The following is a 24,899-nucleotide window of genomic DNA, read 5'->3' as shown; positions in this document are numbered from 1 at the left end:
CTCCACAATGACTGGAGAACGGCTTCCTGGACTGGGATTGCTCAATATATAAAAGGTTCTTGCATCAAGAGTAGATCACTCATCAATGTCGATGATTGACAGCTATGTCTGCACACGCATGGTCCAACTGCGTGCCCATGAGCACTGAACTGCAAACCACAGAGGTTGCTTCGCAACGCAAGGAGCCTAACTTTTCTTCCTCTAAAAAACGTTCTCGACTCATGGATGGTCTCTTCCTGGAGCTGGAGCAATCTAAGGGGCCTCACTCCAGACACAATCAAAGATGCAGATGCAGAAAAGGACAAAACCAGGTAGCTTATCTCTGGTGGTGGTGGTAATGGTGGAGGATGGGGCAGTCTCGAACAGGTGAGAGGACGAGCAGGCGATGAGGGATGAGGGATGAGGAGGTGATGGGCAGGATTATGAGGAGACGGCAGGACTACAAATAGGCAACAGGCAGAAGAGAACAGCACCAGGGCCAAGGCTAACAGGCAGGACAACCTTCTTTAAGCTCTCCTCCCTCTTAGCACACTCCTGGAGGCAGAAAACCACTCTCCTCACTCCCAATTCTCCTCAGATCTCTCTCAGTTCCCTCAGATCTCTCTCAGTTCCCTCACAACTCCATCGGTTCCCTCACAACTCCACCGGTTCCCTCACAACTCCACCGGTTCCCTCACAACTCCACCGGTTCCCTCACAACTCCATCGGTTCCCTCACAACTCCATCGGTTCCCTCACAACTCCATCGGTTCCCTCACAACTCCATCGGTTCCCTCACAACTCCATCGGTTCCGTCACAACTCCATCGGTTCCCTCACAACTCCATCGGTTCCCTCACAACTCCCTCGGTTCCCTCACAACTCCCTCAGTTCCCTCACAACTCCCTCAGTTCCCTCACAACTCCCTCAGTTCCCTCACAACTCCCTCAGTTCCCTCACAACTCCCTCAGTTCCCTCACAACTCCCTCAGTTCCCTCACAACTCCCTCAGTTCCCTCACAACTCCCTCAGTTCCCTCACAACTCCCTCAGTTCCCTCACAACTCCCTCAGCTCCCTCACAACTCTCTCAGCTCCCTCACAACTCTTTCATTTACCTCACAACTCCATCAGTTCCCTCACAACTCTCTCAGTTCTACTCAAAACTGAGCACACTCCAATCTCCTCACAATCGCGATCTTCCTGCACACCGAACTCACCTGATTAGGCTCTTCCCCCTTCGCCTCAGAACTAGCGCAATCCCCGTACCCTTTGTCAGCTCCTCCATTGACAACTCGCCGCCCCTCGAGGCATTGGGCTTCACCCTCTTCAGGAGACAATCATAGCTCCACCCCCTTTCGTCACTGTCTCCCGGCACCCCCTGTCGATGGTTATAGGTTTTACACATGTTTGCTTCACTTCATCCCTCGCTATCTATAACAAAGCACCACCCTCCGTATGGTGCACATTCAGAGACAATCCTTACTTGCACATTCAAATCTAGATGTCCCTGCTTATGACATCAAGATTGGCTACGTACTCGCACATGGACCATGCTACTCTATACAGTTCTATCTGTCCTGAGGTAATCTCTGCCTCCCCTCCCCACCCAATCATCATAGACAGAGAAAAAAGTGGTTTGCTGGGGGTGTAAAATAATCCATTTGGGAAATAGTTGAATCAACATGTCTCAACAAAAAAGGGCGGGTTTGCGATTTCATCTGTCTCACACGTAGGAGAAGGCTATAACATCGCTTCAATGCCTTTTAAAAAACTGTCACTCTATGTCTGGATTGGGATACAGACCAACTCACGCTCCCAGCAGTGGAAGTTATGTGGTGATTCTCAAGTTTCTACTTCACTTCAACTTCACGTCACTTCAACTCGCCGAAATGTCGGCTTTACCGACGAGCAAGTCCAGCTTTTTCCAATTGGTAAGTTTTACTGTTTTAATTCGACTGGACGAGTAACAACCTGCATCAATTTAAGGTATATTATTGTTGGTTAAAATATTTTACCGAATGATGAATGGGATAATGGATGTTTGAAAAATTGATCTGTCATATTGGTGATTTCGTTAAGCAATGAAATCAAAACATGGGGTTTTTGTTTTTTTCCTTAACACCAAAGTTCATCATCAAAATGATCAAATGAAAATGTATAGACATTGACAGAAACCTTCATGAGGATGGTTCTTGAAGAAAGAAGCTTCAGCATCATTTGGATTTGGTAGATCCAGGTGAACATCATTGTCGTTCTCAGTTTTCACTTCCACTTTCACAAATAAATCTGGGAAAAGTAACTTTTATTAAATGCAGGCAATCTTATGTAACAATACTCTTTTCTTATGTAAGAACAACAACAACAACAACAACAGGCATTTTAAGGCCATTTTCCCTGCGAGAGCAGGGGTTAGCCTTGCGGTCCCCATGACAATCTTCTCCATTTTGCCCTATTTCCTGCATCTCTCCTTGTTAACCCCCTTGCCCGCATTTCTTCTTCCACCATCTTTAGCCAAGTCTTTCTCGGTCTTCCCCATCCTTTACTTCCTTCTACATTCATTTCCATCACTCTTCTCAACCAGTCACTTTCATCCTTCCTCAACACATGACCAAACCATCTCAACCTGTTTCTCTTCACATTATACTTAATGTTTCGGATCCAATCATTCAGCGGTTTGAAAGATGTTTTTAAAGGTTTTAGCTTAAATGCAACATGGCTGTTCAATCAAGTGACCAATGACATTGACATTGAAAAAAAAAATTCCCCATGGCGAGTCAAGCACATGTATGAAAGTGCTGTTTAAAGGTTTCCATGGTGGAATATTTATAAAGTAAAAGATTTCTGGTTTACATCACGTGTTGGCTCCAGAAAAAGGTATTTATATTGTTGCGGATTTGAGAATTGTTGTAAATATCACCCTCTGTAAGTGTAACGATTCCTTGTAAATACCTCAGCTTTGTGTGTAAAGGTCAAAAGTCGTCCCCCTAGTTAGTCCATATACATGCACGTAGGCCGCCATATACCCTTTTAAATAGTTATTTCCTTAATATGTGTGTTAGTTTAAGGCTGTGTTTCCCATTAATTGACTCTGCATTGCACCAAATTGAAATAAGATAGATCCCCTTTCAATTCCCTCAAAGCCTCTATTGCCAACTGCATTCGCCGCCATTGCCACGTGGTCAAGCCTCGGAGAAGAAAGGCGTGTCTCCACCTCGTCATAGGAAGGAGGAGTGAGCCAACCCCAATCAGCCAACCAAACACGAGGGGTTTGGCTTGAGAGGGCGGAGAAAGAACGATCGGGCTGTTTCGCGGACGTTCCAGGGTGTGGCGCTATAAAACCCGTCACGTGGCGCCCCCCCCCCCACCTCAGTTCAGTGGAGGAGGAGAGTTGAGTTGAGTTTGACTCGTTCACGCGGTGAGGCGACTTGTTCACGTTGTCACAATTGCCTCCAATAATTGACGCCAGACCTGCTGACTCTGAACAGCAAGAGTTGAGTTCAGTGGAGGAAGAGTTGTTGAGTTCAGTGGAGGGGGAGCTGGAAGTTGAGTTCAGTGGAGGAGGAGCAGCTGTGAGTTGAGTCCAATGAGAGAGATGAGTTCACCAAAAGGGGTCTACCGCAGCTGAACAAACCGCAGCTTTGAGACCACCGTAGTCCGGCCCCCCCTGTGACACGCAGCTTCGACCTGCTGCTACGCGGGAGAACCCGATTGCTGTGGGATCGGTGGCATCGGTGGCCGTCGAGGTCGAGCCCGACGTCCCGTGCGGGAGCAAGCTCCAACTGAACCTTCCTCCCCTTCCAGCCATTCGTTCCTGCCTTCATTCCCATTTGTGTAAGTCTGATTGTCGTCCGTCTTCTGTGTTGTCCTGGGGTTTAAGTAAGACTGCATAGGTAAGCTAGAATTGCTCTGTGTCCTTCTGGTCCTTCCATCCTCATGTAAATTATTTTAGTTTCTTTCCTTCTCCTTGGTTACTTTTGGTCTTGTACATAATAGTTAGTAATAAATCCTGTTCTTCCTACCTTGCCTTCTTTCCTTCACATCCGTTCGTCCTTGTCTTTTCCCTCATTGAATACCTGTGGCACGATTTGGCCAACGTTTCGGAATCGGGTTAGTGAAGGCTAATGACTCGAACCTCGGGTTGCTAAAAACCGCTCAGCAACGAGACCATCTAAAACCGGGGTTCGAGCGGGAGTCCATCCCCTGCTTCGCGGTCAGGAGTGGCACTCAGGTCCTTGGGACTTTTCGTAGACCAAATATCCTGGCTGCTCCCGACCGGAAGGAGCGTTGGGACCCCCAGGACCCACGTCGGTCAGTCGCGGACAAGGGGATTAATCCCCCCTTCTTAAGGGGAAAAGGGGCCGACGTTGAGATCCACAACAATTGGTGCCAGGAGCGAGATTCGGACCTGAAGTGCGCTTAGCGCACTCAAAATTACGAGTGGCCCAAAATTTTATTTTAAACATCCAAATTTAAAATCGTGCCATGGATGCTCAAGGCGGTCGGATGCTGGTGGGTGAGTTAGAAGGGGGGTTAGAAGCGACCCAGGACCCCAGGGAAATGTATATGGGGGAGAGGGAGGAGGAGAGCAATGAAGATGTGGTTGCGGGGGTATCAGGTGCACAAGATGGCGCCCTCGCGCACGTGGTTGGAGAGGCACAAAATGGCGGCTCGCATGAGGTTGCGGCGGCCGCGCCCGCTACACAAATAGGGGGAATTGATGTGCGGGACCTCATGGCGCAGATTAATGCAGCCATACTAATGGGGAATATAGGATTGGAAAACAGAATGGGGGAGCGATTAAAAACGGACATGGAAAATCAAATAGGGGAATTGAGGAATAATATGGGAAATCACATCGGGGGGCTAGGAGCCAAATTTGAGGGGCTAGGAAGCAAATTGGAGCGAATCGGTAAAGTTGGGGACAGAATGGGTGACCGCATACAAAAATGTGGGGAGAGCATACGAAAATGTGGGGAGAGCGCACAAAAATGTGGGGAGACCATGGATCGCATGTTGGGCGAGGGTGCACGACGAGGTAAAGCAGGTCGAGAAGCGCTGGTTGAGCGAGGCGGAGGAAAGCGCGGGTAAAATGACGGGTGTAGAAATCGCGACCCGGGGTTTGGGGCAGCCGGCGACCGCTGAGGTAGAGGGAATTTTATTAAAGCCAACGGTCATCGAGGTGAACAAAGAAATTATGGGTATTGTTGAAATTGTAGAGATGACAGACGTAGAAGAGCAACAGTTGGAGGAAGGAATGCATAATGTGCAAAGTCCATGCTCACACCTTGATGCTGTGCTTAATCCTTATAAAGATTTGCAGGTGTTGGTGCAGGGAGGAAGAAGAACCCCGAAGGTGAGACGGGCTGTATATGGTGCTAAGAGGTTTTCCGGCAGAGTGTTTGGCGCGAAGAGAATTGTCGCGCGCTTGGGATCGCAAAAGCACCCGGGCATTCGTGGAAGGTCCGTTGGGCGCTGTGTGAGTGGAAATGGCGCGCTTGTGAAAAAAAAGTGTGCATCGGGGAATGAGCGTGTTACGAAGCGTGAGTGTGAAACCGAGTGCGAGCGAGAATGCACGTCGGAGTGTGACACAGAGAGTGAGAGCGATATGGAGTGTACGTGCGAGGGTGAGAGTGACCCGGAGAGTGAGTTGGTGGAGGAGCTGGTGCGAGATTGCACACCTGGAATGGACGGTGAGAGTGTGCGAGAAAGCACACCTGAGTTGGTTGTGGCACGGGTGTGGGAGAGCCCATTGAAGCGCGTGAGTGGGTGGATGCAAGGGTGCACCCCCATGAGTGGTACAGAGTACGTACCGAGGGAGAGTGCGCAAGACGGTGCGCGAGGTGTGTTAAGGAAGTGTGCGAACGGTGAGTGTGCGCGAGAGGTGTGGTGTGTAACAGGGAATGCGGGGGTGAAATGGACGGAGTGTGTGGAATGTACGGGCGGCGTCGGAACGCCGGGCTTGGTGAGTGTAAAACGGGTCGCGTATGCGAGTGAAGCATCGACGTTGACCGGGGCAGCGTTTAGGGCGACGGATAGCCGAGGCGAGCACTCGGGGCGCGGTGCGCTTTGTTGGATGCGAGGCCTGGCGCGGATCGGTGCCGCGTCACTTCTCTTCGAAGCGTCGTTGCCGATTCGGGCCTGGCCCCACCGCGCACGGTCGAGTCCGGGCCTAGCCGGGCAAGGCGACCGGTCCGGTTCAAGGACAGATAAGAGGGATCGGAACGGTGCCCCCTTGCGGGGGCGGGGTTCCGACCGGCGAGATTGAGCCATCGGGCCGGAGGCCGCAAAGATCCGCGTCGAGATGGTGCATGGAATCTCGGCCCGACCAAACCGCCTCCCCTGAACCGAATGCCAGACGGATTCAACCTGCAGGCGACAAAAACCACCCGAATTCATTGCTCGGCTTTGCGAAGCCGAGTTTTAATGATGTCATGACGCACCGAGGCTCAGATATAGCGGACTGTGATGATAATAGTGTTTTGATCCGAACTTTAGAATAGTGAATAGGATTGGCAAATTTTTGATTGGCTGGAATTTGATGAGCAAAATTTTATAGTGGAAGATGCCCGATGTGGTGGGATGGCAAATCCACCGTCCCTCACAACGGGGCACATGAGCACTAGCTATGGGGTTTGGCAGTGAAAGCTCGCCGAGGGAGGGTTTGGATAATGGATTAGGGACCTAGAGAGGACCATAGGTAACGGTAGCATTAAGTAGCGACGGTGTTGGGCTAGTCCCTGGTGTTGGGCTAGCGGCTAGGGTGCCGGCTTAGGATCCAAGGATCCTGGGTTCGAATCCCGGTCGATCGCTGAATTAACGCCAGGGGGGTTGACTCAGCCTGTCATCCTTCCGAGGTCGGCTAATTGAGTACCAGTTCACTGGTAATTCCCTGTTTGTCGTTAAAGGTGGCAAAAAGGGTTGGCGTCAGGAAGGGCATCCGGCCGTAAAACATTGCTTCAAATAGGGGACCGAAAAACAACAACAACCACGGTTCCCGAAAAAAGGCCAACCCCCGCTTTGCGGGGAAAAATGGCCTCTAAAGGTGGTTATTTTTTTTATATATTACACCTGTAGTGGGGACATAGGTAGATTAGTTTGGATGATAATGACGTGGTATGTGCTTAGTTTAAAGGGAAGACGGGGAGCACCAAGTTAGAAAGAAACCAGGTAAATCATATGATGCCGTGTGTTTGAGGATCGAAAGTGTATGGAGCAGTGCATGAGTGAGTGAGGTGATTGTGAGTTGTATTGAGCGTGGAAGTGTATGGAGCAGTGCATGAGGAACAATTGTGGTTGTGCATTGTATTGAATGATTGAAGAAGCCTGGGAGGAAGGAGGGTGCAGGAAGCACCAGGTGTGATGGCACAGGTGTGCAAATACAGGTGTATGGAGAATGGTTGTGTGGAATACATGGAGTATGGAATATATGGAGTATGGAATGGATGGTGTGGAGGGAGTATGGTGGAAACTGTGGAGTGGAGTGGATGGTGCGAAGGTGTGGATGGTGCGAAGGTATGAATGGGGGAAAAGTGGACCCCTATCACGAATACCCGGGGAGGGTAGTTTAAGAGTTAGGTAGAGGGAGTAGGTAAATTGTAGTTTGATATTGGCATCTGTGGTGCGTGTGGAAGAATGGTGTCTGGATGGGTGCATTATTGTCGTGGAAATGGCTGGGCGTGTGGCCTGTTAGTGTGTGTAGTTAAATGGGCACTCCACCACTGTGAGGATGTCGGCCAGATGAGGCCGCAGGTGGGCTCTGGGAGCCGGTAGAGTTGTTGTGGATGGGGCCCGAGGATCCAAAGTAGCCCAGTGCCAGAGAGGGCACAGAGTGGGGAGAGCGCCAGAGGGCCTTCCCCAGGTAGATAGGTTAGGGTAATCAGCAGGTAAGCTCGGAGGCAACTGCAGTGGTGGAGGTGTGCAGGTGGGTAGACCTGCTGGGAGAGCTACACGACTCAGCCCGGAAATTGTGCAAGGGCACAGGGAGTTGAACCGGGGGAGTGAGACCCCAAATTGATGAAGCACCACAGTTTGGTCAATGGGAATTGGTTCTTAAAACCGCATAGAGTAAGTTGGCCAATGGATTTGCAGGGAGAGACCCCGGGTAGTGTAAAGTGTATTAAAGTCATTTAGAGGATAGTTAGGATTAAGAATCTCCTCGCACCATCTACATCCACTCACCTGAGGAGACAAAACTCCACACCATGCCATGTTTTTATTATTTTTGTGCAAATGTTTGGAATGTGAGACGCATCATGATGTGGGTGTGACATTGTGTTGTTGTTCCATCTCTCCCTCCTTATGAGGATTGATGATGAATTGGTGATGGCAAATTCTGGATTAGAGGGATTGTGGTGCCGAATTTGGTATTAGGGGAAATATGGGGAAGACGAGACAGTAGTGACGAATTGGTAAGGGTGTAGATTTTTGTACATACGGGGGTAAGGGCAAGGGTAGAACAAGTAACAGGGGGGGGGGGGGTGACGTACGGTAGGGACGAGCTTTTCTCCACTCAGTCTCCAGACGCACCTCGCCTTGCATTGCCTTTATTGATGTGTACCCTTGTGACCTTACCCCTCGCTAACCTGCCCTCTCTGTCTTCCTTCCCCGACCCATGGATCGTGCTCTCTGGGCACCGAGAGGAGCGTGCGGCAGTCCGCCATTGTGTGCCCGGACCCCCGCAATCAGCTGCCTGCATCGATGCACCACTTATGGACCACATGTCTGTGGCTGAGCACCCCTCATGGACCCCACGGGTTGGGGCATGGCCCCTCTGCTGGAACCGGCCACGATGGCCCAGGATCTTGCTTGCGGACCTCGGTGACATGGCACCTATGCCACACAGGTGAACCACCCATAGTCGGCCCCTGTGGGCCATAAATAAAAAAAGAGTGGACACGTTCTGTGCTTTTTTTATTATTCCATATAGGCCGCCAGTAAGAACAAGAAAGACAACATCTGGAAGAACAATGGCCAGCAGAGGGAGCCGAAGAGGAAGACCAGCACCAGGGGTTTGGTTTTTCTTTGAATTGCGGTGACTGTGCACTCCGGTGCGTTATGGTGCTCTTTGTTGGTGCTGGTGCGTCGATGCAGCGCAGCCTGTCTCTCCCGTCCCCCCCCCCCCCAAAAAGAACAATCACAGGTCCTGGGTTGCGTTTTATAAATACAATTAGCGTCACTTATAAATAATGCTCCCCACCGTTCATGTTTAGTTTGAAAACAATTTCGCAATTCGGTTATCCTGTGGGCATGAATCTGTTAGATAGGGTGCAATGCAGCAGGGGGACATACTTATTTGTGTTTTAAAACGGTCGCACTCAGGGTCAGGTTAATTGTAGAGGAAATTACACCTACGTGTCACACTAAGTAAGTTTTATAGGCCAGGGACGTGCCTTGGAGGATGAGGGTGCAGTGTTGCGGATATGAGAATTGTTGTAAATATCACCCTCTGTAAGTGTAATGATTCCTTGTAATTCCCTCAGCTGTGTGTAAAGGTCAAAGGTCGTCCCCCTAGTTAGTCCATATACATGCACGTAGGCCACCATATACCCTTCTAAATAGTTATTTCCTTAATATGTGTATTAGTTTAAGGCTGTGTTTCCCATTAATTGACTCTGCATTGCACCGAATTGAAATAAGATAGATCCCCTTTCAATTCCCTCAAAGCCTCTATTGCCAACTGCATTCGCCGCCATTGCCACGTGGTCAAGCCTCGGAGAAGAAAGGCGTGTCTCCACCTCGTCATAGGAAGGAGGAGTGAGCCAACCCCAATCAGCCAACCAAACACGAGGGGTTTGGCTTGAGAGGGCGGAGAAAGAACGATCGGGCTGTTTCACGAACGTTCCAGGGTGTGGCGCTATAAAACCCGTCACGCGGCGCCCCCCACCTCAGTTCAGTGGAGGAGGAGAGTTGAGTTGAATTTGACTCGTTCACGCGGTGAGGCGACTTGTTGCAATTGCCTCCAATAATTGACGCCACACCTGCTGACTCTGAACAGCAAGAGTTGAGTTCAGTGGAGGAAGAGTTGTTGAGTTCAGTGGAGGGGGAGCTGGAAGTTGAGTTCAGTGGAGGAGGAGCAGCTGTGAGTTGAGTCCAATGAGAGAGATGAGTTCACCAAACGGGGTCTACCGCAGCTGAACAAACCGCAGCTTTGAGACCATCGTAGTCCGGCCCCCCCTGTGACACGCAGCTTCGACCCGCTGCTACACGGGAACCCGATTGCTGTGGGATCGGTGGCATCGGTGGCCGTCGAGGTCGAGCCCGACGTCCCGTGCGGGAGCAAGCTCCAACTGAACCTTCTTCCCCTTCCAGCCATTCGTTCCTGCCTTCATTCCCATTTGTGTAAGTCTGATTGTCGTCCGTCTTCTGTGTTGTCCTGGGGTTTAAGTAAGACTGCATAGGTAAGCTAGAATTGCTCTGTGTCCTTCTGGTCCTTCCATCCTCCTGTAAATTATTTTCGTTTCTTTCCTTCTCCTTGGTTACCTTTAGTCTTGTCCATAATAGTTAGTAATAAATCCTGTTCTTCCTACCTTGCCTTCTTTCCTTCACATCCGTTCGTCCTTGTCTTTTCCCTCATTGAATACCTGTGGCACGATTTGGCCAACATTTCGGAATCGGGTTAGTGAAGGCTAATGACTCGAACCTCGGGTTGCTAAAACATTGCTTCAAAAAGGGGACCGAAAAACAACAACAACCACGGTTCCCGAAAAAGGCCAACCCCCGCTTTGCGGGGAAAAATGGCCTCTAAAGGTGGTTATTTTTTTTTATATATAACTAGACCATCTAAAACCGGGGTTGGAGCGGGAGTCCCTCCCTTGCTTCGCGGTCAGGAGTGGCACTCAGGTCCTTGGGACTTTTCGTAGAACAAATACCCTGGCTGCTCCCGACCGGAAGGAGCGTTGGGACCCCCAGGACTCACGTCGGTCAGTCGCGGACAAGGGGATTAATCCCCCCTTCTTAAGGGGAAAAGGGGCCGACGTTGAGATCCGCAACAATATCGTTAGTAATTTTAAAATAACTCTAAAGCAAAAGAAAAAGAAAAGTAGGCCTCAACGTTTCAGGCAGCATGCCCTGCCAATCGACAGGAGGAAGTACTTGGAACAAGCGTTACGCCTAGGTCCCCCGTCGGTAAAGTGATGTGAGTTGACAAAGTGGAAGACGCAATGCGGCCATCTTGGATTTTTACATGGCGACCCAATTTTCAATAGCGTTCTCCCTTATGCGTAGATACACCCACACACCAGATTAGAAGTTGGTACTTCGCTTATTTTTCAAGATATTCTGCTCACAAGGTTCAGACATACATGACGTCAGACATACATGGTGGCGGCCATCTTGGATTTTGACGTGGGTTGCACCCACACACCAAATTAGAATTCGGTCCTTCCTTAATGCACACACACATGTACACACACATGCACGCACGGGCACACGCACGGGCACACGCACGCACGGACGGACACACGGACAGAGGGGAAAACCATAGTCCCCATTTCGCTCCGCGGTGCGACGCGGGACAACAAATGGATGCAGAATTTACAAGAACTCAACACCCCCCCCCATTGGCTGGTTATTGTCGGGTGCTGATTGGCTGGTCATTGTGTGTTGCTGATTGGCCAGTGGGGTCTTGCTCATCATGGTCCATTGTCCCCGGTGTATTGATCGTTATGGTTGTGTCAGCTTGTTTATGAGGGAGAGCCATTTATCGCTAATGGGTAGCCCGTTTTCTTGGGGGACCGTGTGATGTAGATGCATCTCCATAGCTTCGCTGATTCTCCTTCTGTGCCAGTGGCTGATGGATGGGAGAAGTTTTCCTTCTGCCCATAACATGCGATGATTTATTGGCCTGTGTATGATTAGCTATTGCTGGTTTTTTCCCGTTTGCCTCGTCCATTCTGTGCTTGATGTTCTCTCAGTCTATTATTGAAAATCCTCCCAGTTTTACAAATAGAAACTTTACCGCATTCACATGGTATGCCTGACTGGTGGTTCGGAGGTCATCCTTCCTTATGTGGGTGAAGAATAGATTTGATTGTGTGTGTCGAGCGATGGGGTACTGCTATGTTGGCAGTGTTGAGAATACGCTGAATGTGGTATGATGTACGTCCAATGAAAGGAAGAATAACACATGGCTTACGGTGTTGCATCACAAGCTTTTGTTGGTTTAGTAATGATTTTGTGGGCAGGACAACTGTTGAATTTAAGGGCAGTTAATTGTTGGTTTGGGGTATGACCCCAAAGCCTGGTGTTGGGCTAGCGGCTAGGGTGCCAGCTTAGGATCCGAGTATCCTGGGTTCGAATCCCGGTCGATCGCTGAATTAACGCCAGGGGGGTTGACTCAGCCTGTCATCCTTCTGAGGTCGGCAAATTGAGTACCAGTTCACTGGTAATTCCCTGTTTGTCGTAAAAAGGCGACAAAAAGGGTTGGCGGCAGGAAGGGCATCCGGCCGTAAAACATTGCTTCAAAAAGGGGAACAAAAAACAACAACAACCACGGTCCCCGAAAAAGGCCAACCCCCGCTTGCGGGGAAAAATGGCCTCTAAAGGTGTTTTTTTTTGTTTTTTTTAAATTGTTGGTTGATTTGTTACTTTTCTGTTTCATCCCCACTTTCAGCTTCCTCTTCTTGTGTTTCTTTCGACTTCTGTGCAGTTTGTTCACCCGCATGTGTCCTTCACCCCGACCATTCATCTCACTTCGACTCTGCTGTTGTTGTTTTCCCATTTCCATTTCATTTCATTGCATTCTGTTCTAGGTTTTAAATGAGCCTCTATCAAGTGTACAACAAATACAAAACATGGCACGAAAGTCGAAACAAACAGATCCCATCAGAAGTGACGTTGAACACACAACTCACCATTCGTCTCGTCGCTTTGCTCCTCCTCCAGACCAAAGGAGTTCACATCCTCTATTTTTATCTGCAGAATCTCAGAGGACCCTTCCAGCTCCTCAACCTTCATTCCACACACGAGCACAGTCGGCTGTCCCGATTCCGGCTGCACGTTACAGGGATCCTTCCCACAGCCATCTTGAGTGTACATGGTGGGTGAACCTTTGGAGAAGCAAAAAAACATACGACTCTTCCTGATGATTGCTCCATGCTGAGTAACTTGTTCTGACACAGTACTTTATACGTTCACCACACACATATACGAACCCTGCAACACCCACAAATATATTTTGTACACGTTGCAAGTTTTTAATACAATACTCTAATTGTATTACTTGTTGATGTAAATTTTGATTTTGCCACATATAAAACTAGAAAGCAACTGAAAAAGCAAAGCCCGTCCGTGTGTATTCAGACTTCTTCTTCGGTATGCTAAACATGACAAAAACAGCTTAAAATGTACAAAAAAATACTTGGGCGATTTTAGGGGACCTTGACCTTTTGACCCCAAATGTAATAAGCGTCAGTGACTCAATATGCCAACCCTGCTCAAATTTCAAGTCATCCAATGGAAATTGACAATTTGAGACCTTTTTGACCTCAAAAAATTGGCTTCTTGTGTTTTATTGCCAAGCGATACCATTTCAGTGACGCAACATGCAAATTCTTAAAAATTGCAAATCAATGGGATGAAAATTGACCATTTATGTGACGTTGACCTTTGACCTTTTAATTTGTCTTCTCCATATTCTCATAATAATGTTTTGCTGAACATTTGATGACAAAAGCTCAAATGGTAAAAATTATGGCCTGGACAGATATATACACAAAGAATTAAGTTAAGCAACCCCCCCCGTTTTTTTACAACCTCGCACATTACAAGTTTGTTGTCGTCAAAACAGTGTAATATACCCATGATATTGCTATATTTTCTGGAGAAGTGATATTATGGTCACATAAAAACATAACAATCATGCCGTTTTCAATATTTTATTCTGAATAATTTAAGGTGAAATTTTTTGGGAATTTTAGGCATATTTTCACCTCAATTTAAGTATGGAGCTATAGGTCCATCACGGACAGTGTGGATGACGTTTATGTTTTCTAACGTACAGTCATTGTTCTGAGAAGACCTCTAGCGATCGTTGCGTCAATAACGTGTGTAGGACCCACGTGATCGGATCACTGACTCAACCCTACGTCTCATAGACCCTGTAAGCCGTCGTATGCGTTGCTGTGGCAGGTTGTTCCATTCCCGATGTAATGCACGTTCCAATTCATCCAGATTGGCTATTGGAGGGACCATCTTCGCAATTTGTCGTCCCAACATGTCCCAAACGTGCTCGAGGGGGTTCAGGTCAGGACTGTACGCAGGCCAGGGGATGGTTGTCACAGCACCTTGCTCCAGCAAGGCTCGGACGCGTCTCGCACGGTGAGGCCTGGCGTTGTCATCCATGAAGATGGGATTGACGCAAAGATCGCTAGAGGTCTTCTCAGAACAATGACTGTACGTTAGAAAACATAAACGTTATCCACACTGTCCATGATGGACCTATAGCTCCATACTTAAATTGAGGTGAAAATATGCCTAAAATTCCCAAAAATTTTCACCTTAAATTATTCAGAATAAAATATTGAAAACGGCATGATTGTTATGTTTTTATGTGACCATAATATCACTTCTCCAGAAAATATAGCAATATCATGGGTATATTACACTGTTTTGACGACAACAAACTTGTAATGTGCGAGGTTGTAAAAAAACGGGGGGGGTGCTTAACTTAATTCTTTGTGTATATATATACATACATACATACATACATACATACACACACACACACACACATACATACATACACACACACACACACACACACACACACACACACACACACACACACACACACACACACACACACACACACACACGTAATCAGTGCCAAAGCCCCAGACTCCTTCAGGTGCCCGCGGAGCCCGCAGCCGCTGGGGGCCACCCACTAATAGGGGCCTCCCACAACAGCGAAAGCATCTTTCTTTGAAGTCCAGTTGTGCAACATCAACAACAACAACAACATGCATTTTAAAAGGCCATTTTCCCTGCTAGAGCGGGGGTTAGCCTTGCGGTCCCCATGACAATCTTCTCCATTTTCCCCTATTTTCTGCATCTCTCCTTGTTAACCCCCTTGCCCGCATTTCTTCTTCCACCATCTTTAGCCAAGTCTTTCTCGGTCTTCCCCGTCTTCGACTTCCTTCTACATTCATTTCCATCACTCTTCTCAACCAGTCACTTTCATCCTTCCTCAACACATGACCAAACCATCTCAACCTGTTCCTCTTCACAGCATCAATCACAGGCTCTATTCCCATCATCTTTCGCAATTCATCATTTGTCTTCCTCTCTCTCAACGATACTCCGCACATCCGTCGAACCATTCGCATTTCCACCCTTTCCAACCTTCGTTGCTGCTCTACGTTCATTACCCATGTCTCGCTCCCATAAATCATAACACTTCTCACACATGCAGCATACACCTTTCCCTTCAGCTTCAACGACACTCCCCTCATCATCAGCACGCCACTCAATTCCCGAAACTTCTTCCATGCACATCTCACTCGAGCAACCGTTGCCGAGTCTGATCCACCTTCTCCATTCAGCATGTCTCCGAGGTAGCAAAATGTTTTCACACCTTCCAGCTTCACGCCGTCTCCAAGATCCAACTCAACATTTCCTACATCTGCAGCTCCCTCTGTGCACACCTTACATTTGAATGTAGCTGCCACACTGGTTAATGACCCTCTCAGACCACTACATTTTTGATGAACCCACTCAGCGCACATTGTACACTGAATGGAGTTCACTCCGACACCCTTCCTACACACAGCACAGGGCCACTTCCCAGTTCTTTCCACCTCACCACATGCTTTACCACTTGCCATCACCTTCGTCTTTCCGATATTCACCTTCAGACCTTTTGTCTCCATACATTCCTTCCACGTGTTCATCTTTTCCTTCAGTCCATCCATACTTTCCGCAATCAACACCAGATCATCTGCATACAACAACTCCCACGGTAAACCCTCCTTTACGTTCTGAGCCAGCACCTCCATCACAGCTACAAATAGTAGTGGACTTAGTACCGACCCCTGATGCACTCCCACCTTCACCTCAAACTCATCACTGTTCCCATCCTTCGTCCTTACAGCTATGCGCGCTCTTTTGTACATTGCCATCATGGCATGTGCATCAGTTGTACAACATCGATATTATCAATCGCACAATCCTGCATGCCTACTGGCTACCAATCGCTTCACTGATGGATTTAATCAAAGACATCATGTTGCACTTCACAACCACATGGCATATCTATCTGGAAATCACAATTCTCAATGAGGATGAAAAATACAGTGAAACACGTGAAAACCAGACTTTTTGTGGCAGAGTTGTTGTTGTTGTTGTTTATGTGTTTCTTCTGTGTCCGTCACGCTTTATTCTAAAATCTTTACTGGTTCCTGCCGCCATACATTAAACATCTTCTTCATCCAATTCAGAAAGTTAGATGGACTTTCAAAAAGAAACTTGTATCTTTGTTTTGACAGATCAATCATTTCTTCTTGTTTCCATACTTTTTCCAGTAACATCCCTACATCCTTTTTCATTCAAAAAGAAGTTTTTATTGCTTGTTAAATAGCTTTCCAATGACCTCAAAGTAAATTGAATGAAATTTAGTATCAATTATTTCCTCGCTTATACATCATTTCCTCCATCTTCCGGAAGTACTTTCAGGATGCGAGTCAGCATTATCTTCTTTCTTAACACACTCGGCATTAGGCTCACATAAGCTATCCTGGCAATAATGAACAGCGATAGGCACAGAAACCGAGGTCCGAGACATTACGAGTCTGGCGAAGCAAAAAGAAAAAAAGCAAGAGGCGTCGAAGGTTGGAGAAACAAAATTGAGAGGCTGTTTTGAGAAATTTCTGATGAAACCACCCAGAGCGCAGCACAGCACATTTGACTTAATGTCACAGCTTCAGCACCAGGAGCAAGATAGGAATTCTGGGGACATGGATGAACACACAACACTTTCAATGGAAGAGCAGATGCTTGGACAGGCAGAGAAAGAATCAGTTGGAGGTGAGCGGTCTGTGGATTTTGTCGAAAATTTTGCTGACACTTCCAGAGTGGCCTCAAGTGCTGGACCAGGTGACAATTTCTGCCATTGTCAAGTTCGATCCAAAGCATGTGAAAGTTTATGATTTTCCAAAAACCGATGCGAATGAGATTCTCAGCTGAAAATTATGCAGAAGTGGAAGGAATTGGATGCAAGGCCGGAAAGACTCGATGATAAGCGTCAGAGTTTGATAGACCTGGAGTAAAAACATTGGAGAAACTTCCTTGAGCGTTTGATTGCGATTGTTCATTTTTTAGCTGAGAGAAATCTGGCACTCGTTGGGTCATCGAAAGGCCTCGACGAGCCTAACAATGGTAATTTTCTTGGGCAGTTGGAGTTGATGGCTCAATTTGACCCGGTCATGCAGGAGCATATTCGAAGATCATCAACCGGGGAAGTACGAGATAACTATGTGAGTGCTGATATTCAGAACGAGCTCCTTGGATTATTAGCCAACAGAATCAGAAGTGAAATACTTGCACGTGTTGCATCTTACAATTACCATCTCAGTGTTGCTTGATTGGACCCCAGATATCGGCCACCAAGAGCAACTTTCCGTCATCATCCGCTTCGTTTGTGTGCAAGATGGAGAGGCTTAATATGCGAACATTTCCTCTCATTTTTTGTTGTGAGAGACACGACCGGCATGAAACTAACGGAGAAGTTATTGGAAATATTGGACGGCTTTGGTCTGCCTTTGTCTGACTGCAGAGGCGTGTGAGTCGTGATTGTGTGTGTGTCATGATATTTTGACTCCATGACTCATCCCTGTTTGATGGTCTTCTCCGCATCCCTTCAGTGAATAGCTGAAGAATTTATATCCATAATAGACCAATTCCACCATGTAATACTTAAAAATAATTATCTTTTTGAGCAATTTTCGGAATGATGTGACATTCACTTTGTTCTGTTCTCGACTTGTTCCCTTTGACCTTTATGTGCAGGAATTCATCATTTTTGTCTGTTCAGGCTGTACGACATCTGTGCCTGGTTTGTTGGTGATCGGCAGATTGGGTCATTATTGACAGAGCAATGTGCGTTTCGATATATTCAGAAATCATCAGATTTGCATTTGCTTTTCCCATTGTGAAATTCGAATAAACGACGTCATTTTGCCTGTCGGAATTTCTCCTCTCATCATTTTATTTTAGCGATTTATTGGGGGTTTTAAGAGGGTTCCACAAACTAATTTTGAAGGATTTCTGCAGCTCAGTTTCTGAGATATAAAGTTTTTTTTTAATGTTTGAATTTTTGGTCATTGTGATTTTTAAGGTCAAATTTTTATTTTTGTATCCCAATGGAACCTGACAGTCAATTCCTGTCAGATTTGATTTGATGTGCCTCAATTCATACAGCCACGTGAAAAATAAGTACACCCCATGTAAAGTTTTGACTTTTTCAACATATTTCAACGTACAGCTATTTGATCTTCATTTCAACAATATTGATAGATAAAGGTGATATTATATAACAAATATCATGAAACATTTACATTTTGTAGTCCATTGTATAATTTAAATAAACATAAATGCAAATTTCGCATGTGGAAAAAGTAAGTACACCCTTACATTTATCACTACTTCAAATACCTAAAATTAGAATCAGGTGCACCAGCTCAGGTGCAAATGATAAGAACATCGTTAGAGAGGATCTTGGAGGAACCTGTCTTATTTAAACCTCAGACATTTGGTTTGGTTTGCTCTTTGTTGTTGAAGTGTGCGGCGTCACCATGCCGAGATCAAAAGAGCTCTTTGAGGCCTTCAGAAAGAAGGTTATAGATGCCTACGAGTCTGGGAAGGGATTTAAAAAGATCTCCAAACAATTTGAAATCAATCATCCGACTGTCCGGAAGATCATCTACAAGTGGAGAAGATTCCAAACCACTGCCAACTTGTTCAGGCCAGGCCGCCCCAGGAAAGTTCAGCCCGAGAGCAGACCGCAAGATGCTGAAAGAAGTCTCTAAGAACTCCAGAATGTCATCACGGGACCTACAAGTAGCTCTTGCCACTGTTGATGTCAAAGTGCATGAGTCTACCATTAGAAAGAGGCTGCACAAATTTGATCTACATGGGAGGTGTGCCAGGAGGAAACCTTTGCTGTCCAGAAAGAACATCAGGGCAAGACTAAAGTTTGCCAATGAACACCTTTTTTTTTTCCTTTTTTTTTTCTTTTTTTGTATACAAGATCGAGGCTCGTGAAAGAGCGAACATTAATCACACAGAAAGACAAACCGACACATAAAACATATAACATCGGGAGCAGTAGACAAGATGGGGAGAGAGGGGGAAGGACATAAACACAACATTTGAGAGCAGGGACCGAGAGACATGGAGACATCGAGAGATCTGTGAGAGGGAGAGGGCTTTGGGGGTGTGGGGCATGGGAAATGGGGGGGGGGGGGGTTGAGAGAGGTATAAAACATATGGACACTGCCAGGACTTCCAGGAAAGAAATTGGAATTTCAATCAAGGTGGATCTGGGGTGAATTAGCGGGGGTAGAAAAGATCAAGGTTTTGGATGGGGGAAGATAAGAGATGGTGGTGAACAGCTGTTTTAAAGACCTGGAGGGAGGAGTGGGATTGAAGGGAGTGAGGGAGTTTGTTCCAGAGGCGGGAGAAAAGAGGAATGAAAGAGTGAAGGTGAGCAGAGAGCCGAGATTTCGGCAGTTTAACCATCAGAGGGTTGCTGGCAGATCTTGTGCGACCTGTAGGAATATTTGGGGGACAGAGCACAGAGAGAGCTGGGGGTGCAAGGCCGGAGAGGAGTCGGTAGAAGACAGAAAGACCACCTACCTGCCTGCGGTGAGTGAGTGAAAGGCCCTCAGAGATAGCTTCATCGCGGGAGATTCCAATAATTCTGAAAGCTTTGGTTTCAACAGCGTGAAGCCGAGCTAGGTGTGAGGCAGGAGCACCGGCCCATAGGGGAGAACAGTATTCCATTGAGCTGCGGATGAAAGCCTTGTATGTGGTGAGGAGCTCAGGTGTGCCGAGGAAGGACTTCGCACGACGGAGGATGCCCAATCGGCGACTGGCTTTGGAGGCCAGCTTGGAAATGTGGTTTTCCCAAGAAAGATCATGGCAGATAGTGAGACCCAAAAGCTTGAGCGACAGAACTTCTTGGAGAGGATTGTTGAGAAAATAGATGGGAGGGTTGTCCAGTCGATCTTTTCGGAGAGACATAGTAAGAGTGTGAGATTTGTCAGGATTGAAAGACATGTTCCACTTGTTTGACCAGTTTGTGATTTTGTCCAAGTCTTCAGAGAGTGAGGAGGCTGCAGACTGCCGATCTGAGGGAAGAGGAATGGAGCGGCAGAGAGTGGAGTCATCAGCAAAGAGATAGAGAGGATTTTCCAGAGAGTCGGAGAGATCATTGATAAAGACCAGAAAAAGCACAGGGCCCAGAACACTGCCTTGGGGAAATCCAGCCTGAACAGGAAGGGGAGATGAGAGAACCCCATTCAATTCAGGGCCACACGTTGACTACGACTAGAGAGGAAGTCCGCCAGCCATGCGTGGAGATTTCCATGGATACCAAAAGAGGAGAGTTTGGTGAGCAGAGCGGGGTGCCAGACCGTATCGAAGGCACGTGATATGTCAAGGGAGCCTGCTCTAATTTCCTGTTTGGCATTGAGGACCTCCATTCATTGTTGTGAAAGCAAAAGCAGCATGTCCAGAGTAGAGTGTCCAGGTCTGAAACCAAATTGATGATCACAGATCAAGCCATTGGAGAAGAGGAAAGATTTCATATCTGAAGCAATGATGGATTCCATGACTTTGCTGATAATTGGGAGAAGGCTGATTGGTCTGTAGTTGCTGGGATCTGTTTTTGCACCTTTTTGTGCAAAGCGGTGATGTTGGCAGATTTCCAAGCAGATGGAAGATGACCTTGAGCAAAAGAGAGGGTGAAGAGAACAGAGAGAGGGAGTGAAAGAGCGGAAGAACAGGATTTTAGGACCCGTGGGCTGATGCCGTCAGGTCCAGTTGATAGTGTGTCAGAGATTACAGAAGAGTTCCAAGAAAGGGAAGGATGAGGAGGATGAAAGGTTTGATGGTGAAGGGATGAGGCACAGTGAGGGGTTGTTTGAGGGGGGGGGCAGAGGAAAGTAGAAGGTTGGGGGGGGGGGTGGAGGTATGAGATAGAAGGGAGACGAAGTGGGGAGGAGGCAGCTTTGAGGAGGGGGGAGGAGGGAGAATTGGAGAGGAATGGTATGGGGGGAGATTTGAATGGAAGGGGTTGGGGGGGGGGAGTTTTGAAGGGGAGGAGTGAGGGGGGAGTTTAGGAGGGGAGGGGCAAGGGGGGAGTTTAGGAGTGGAGGGGCAAGGGGGAGTTTAGGAGTGTAGGGGCAAGGGGGGGATTTGGAGGGGAGGGGCAAGGAGGGAGTTTCGAAAGTGGATGATTAATGAAAGACGAACATTGATAACAAATTGGGTTTGTTCTGATTTTCAAGTTAGCAATCCGATTCAGAACGATGGAGGAGGGGTGGAATGAATGTGAATTTAGACCATGTAGTGATTTAGAGTTATAACGGATTGAATTTCTTTTTTTTGACGTGGAATGAGATGGAGAGGAATTTGAAAAAAGCCTTTTAAATAGGAAGAAAAACAGCGTGTTGTAATATACCACTGAATAAAACACTGAAGGGGAAAGTTTATACATATTTAAATAATATTAAAACAGAACCGTAAACAATCTTTTATGCACAAAGTACCAACGGGGGGAGAGCCGAGAGGGACCACCACGAGTCACGTGGACAGGGCAAAAGGTGGATGGCAAGGAGATAATGGGGGCGGGACGAACAGCACACCTGGACAGAAAGTACAGGATGAGACAACAGCACACGTGGAGAAAGGAAAATAAAATGTTTTTGGTTATTTTTTTTTGTTGTTTTTTTTTGGGGGGGGGGGGGGGGAGGAATGGATTTAAAACGTTAGACAAAGAGTATTATGTTCGGGGTTGAAGGGAAAAAACTCAGAGCCAAGCAAAACACGATGTAGGGGACTTAAGTTAACAAACACCGACAGGGGTACAAGGCCGCACACACGGAGCAGAACACGATTAATTAATTACGAGTTACAGGAAATTCAAACCAAAACTAACTATAAACAAACAATAACGCATGGACGATAAAATAATGAGTTGAAATTTGACAAACACACGAATGAAAAAATAACCGCTTTGGATGCCCGAAGAGAACCAGGCCTCAAGGTTGGAAGCTTCAACAACTAGGCCGCGTGGCGCGAAATACTCGACTATTTTTTACAGGTATGAAAGATTAACACCGATAATCTTCCAAGGGACACGCAAAAGGTACACACACGTAAGATAAATACAGTTTCGACAAAAATACAAATGTGACAATTACTTAACTTCGAGCGTGCGTGAAGATCGTGGAACAGCTTCGAAAAACCGTGACCGCCCCGACAAGATCTCACGAGATCTCCAAAGATCTCGCGAGACCTAGGCAAAGACCAGCACTTCTGGAGCAATGTGCTCTGGACAGATGAGTCAAAGGTAGAGCTATTTGGCCACAGTACCAGAAGACATGTTTGGCGAAAACCAAAGACAGCATTTGACCACAATAACCTGATACCAACTGCAAAGCATGGTGGTGGAAATATTATGGTTTGGGGCAGCTTTGCTGCATCAGGGCCTGGGCAGCTCACCATCATAGAATCCACTGTGAATTCTTCATTGTACCAGAGGGTGCTTGAGGATAATGTGAGGCCATCTGTCGGAAAGTTGAAGCTCAACCGAAGGTAGACCTTGCAACATGACAATGACCCTAAACATACCAGTAAATCCACCAAGGAATGGCTGAAAAGAAAGAAACGGAGGGTTCTGGAATGGCCAAGTCAAAGCCCGGATCTAAGTCCCATCGAGATGTTGTGGGGGGATTTGAAACGAGCTGTGCATGCAAGAAACCCCTCAAACATCGCACAACTGAAAGAATTCTGCATGGAGGAGTGGGCAAAAATTTCTCCCAGTCGATGTCAGAGACTGATAGACAGTTATAAGAAACGCCGACTTGAGGTTGTTTCTGCCAAAGGGGGCAATAGCACCTATTAGAGCCAAGGGTGTACTTACTTTTTCCACATGTGAAATTTGCATTTATGTTGATTTAAATTATACAATGGACTACAAAATGTAAATGTTTCATATTTGTTATATTATGTCACCTTTATCTGTCAATATTGTTGAAATGAAGATCAAATAGCTGTACGTTGAAATATGTTGAAAAAGTCAAAACTTTATAAGGGGTGTACTTACTTTTTCACGTGACTGTATATTTGATGGGCTTTGATGTAAAAACCCACTTCTTTCTCTGATGATTCATTCCAAAGTTATTGTGAGAAATGTGATTTTCACCCTTTGATGACCTTGACATTTAACTTGGTTCATCGTTGGCCACATATGACACTCTGGTTGACCCATACTACTATCCTGTCAAGTTTGGTTACAATCGGAACAGACATAGCCGAGATATGACAATGCATTACCCATGATAGTGGGGAGGGAGACAAATACATGCAGAGACAGACAGAACGAGTCATCCTAATACTTCGCTAACCCCCTCCGGACCCGAGGTATGAATCGATTCTTCGCCTGAAGATCTGTCACCATATTATTAGCCCTCCAATAGAAAGGGACCCCACGTTAGGTTTTCAGGGGGGCCCCCACGTGAGATTTTCAGGGGGCCCCCACGTGAGATTTTCAGGGGGCCCCCACGTGTGATTTTCAGGGGGCCCCCACGTGAGATTTTCAGGGGGCCCCCACGTGAGATTTTCAGGGGGCCCCCACGTGAGATTTTCAGGGGGCCCCCACTTGAGGTTTGCAGGGGAGCCCCACTTGAGGTTTGCAGGTGGCCCCCCCCCACTTGAGGTTTTCAGGTGGCCCCCCCACTTGAGGTTTTCAGGTGGCCCCCCACTTGAGGTTTGCAGGGTCCACCCACATACCCAGCGGAGGCTCTGCAATGCCCTGGCAATAGGGGGCACTGCATCAGCAGCACAACCGCACCCTCGGCCAATGATGTTACCTGCAGTCCTGTGATGCATACGAAAGAAGAGGTGCTTGATTTAAGATCTTAGGGTCTTGACGCTTGAGTTCGAGACATTGTCGTGACGTGATAAAGCACCAGGTGGGTTGACACTGCCGGTCATCCTTCCAAGGTCGGCAAAAATGAGAACCAGATTCCTGGAAAGTGGAAACAGGGGGCACTGCATCAGCGGCACAGCGGCGCTCCCATCCACAGGCTGCATCAGAAATAATAAAATACGAGCTTTCGTCCTCCTCACGAATATGTTTAAAACCCCAAATCTGTACATTTCCCATACTCACAATTCCCTTTGTAAAATGTTCTCATCGCTCTGCGTATTCTGGGGTCACCAGTCCATTCGCGCCGCCTCTTCTTCCCTCCTCCAGTTTCGTTTTCTGTCGCTTCCCTCGAATCCCTCTCGAACATTATTTCATTTATAATAACGTGTATTACCGGAGCATCGCTTCCAGCCTGGAATATTGCTGAAAAGAATTCTACACATAAATATCCATCGCTGAAAAAACGAGGAAAAGAAGGTTCGACAAGCCAAGCTAGAAGATACACCCTGCCGGTATTTTCAGAGTGAAACACCACTGAAGGGTCGTTGTTGTTTGTTGCTGTGCCCGGTTTTTCAACGACCATGAGGTGTGTTCCGTTAGGAAGCGGCTCTCTTGCTTCAAAGCGCTTCAGATTGTTCTCCAACGGAACGGAGCGCTCGACACCGCTTAAAAACATGGCGGTCTCCATGGAAACACTCCCATCGTGATATTCAAACAAATGCTGCCCAGGTCGTCGTTTTTCAGTTTTACTCGATCCTCTCCTGACAACCTCCA

At 47.2% G+C, this 24,899-nt stretch overlaps 1 protein-coding gene across 1 annotated transcript in view; it reads right to left on the bottom strand.

Moving 5' to 3' along the window:
• LOC137412157 (uncharacterized) overlaps positions 1-24,483 on the bottom strand; it is a 29,108-nt gene extending 4,625 nt beyond the window's left edge. The window contains exons 1-4 of the mRNA XM_068097437.2: positions 24,369-24,483; positions 24,067-24,224; positions 12,829-13,023; positions 2,153-2,263 (exon numbers count right to left, since the gene is read on the bottom strand). Coding sequence (XP_067953538.2) covers positions 2,153-2,263; positions 12,829-13,023; positions 24,067-24,085 — 325 coding nt within the window. The 5' untranslated portion in view covers positions 24,086-24,224; positions 24,369-24,483. The remainder of the gene's footprint in view (positions 1-2,152; positions 2,264-12,828; positions 13,024-24,066; positions 24,225-24,368) is intronic.
• Between the last annotated feature and the right edge of the window lie 416 nt (positions 24,484-24,899).

The sequence above is a fragment of the Myxine glutinosa genome, chromosome 5, assembly GCF_964187855.1.
Source record: "Myxine glutinosa chromosome 5, kmMyxGlut1.1, whole genome shotgun sequence".
In the NCBI taxonomy this organism is placed as follows: Eukaryota; Metazoa; Chordata; class Myxini; order Myxiniformes; family Myxinidae; genus Myxine; species Myxine glutinosa.
Note: the sequence above shows the minus strand (reverse complement) of the source record. Positions and strands in the feature narration are given on the sequence as shown.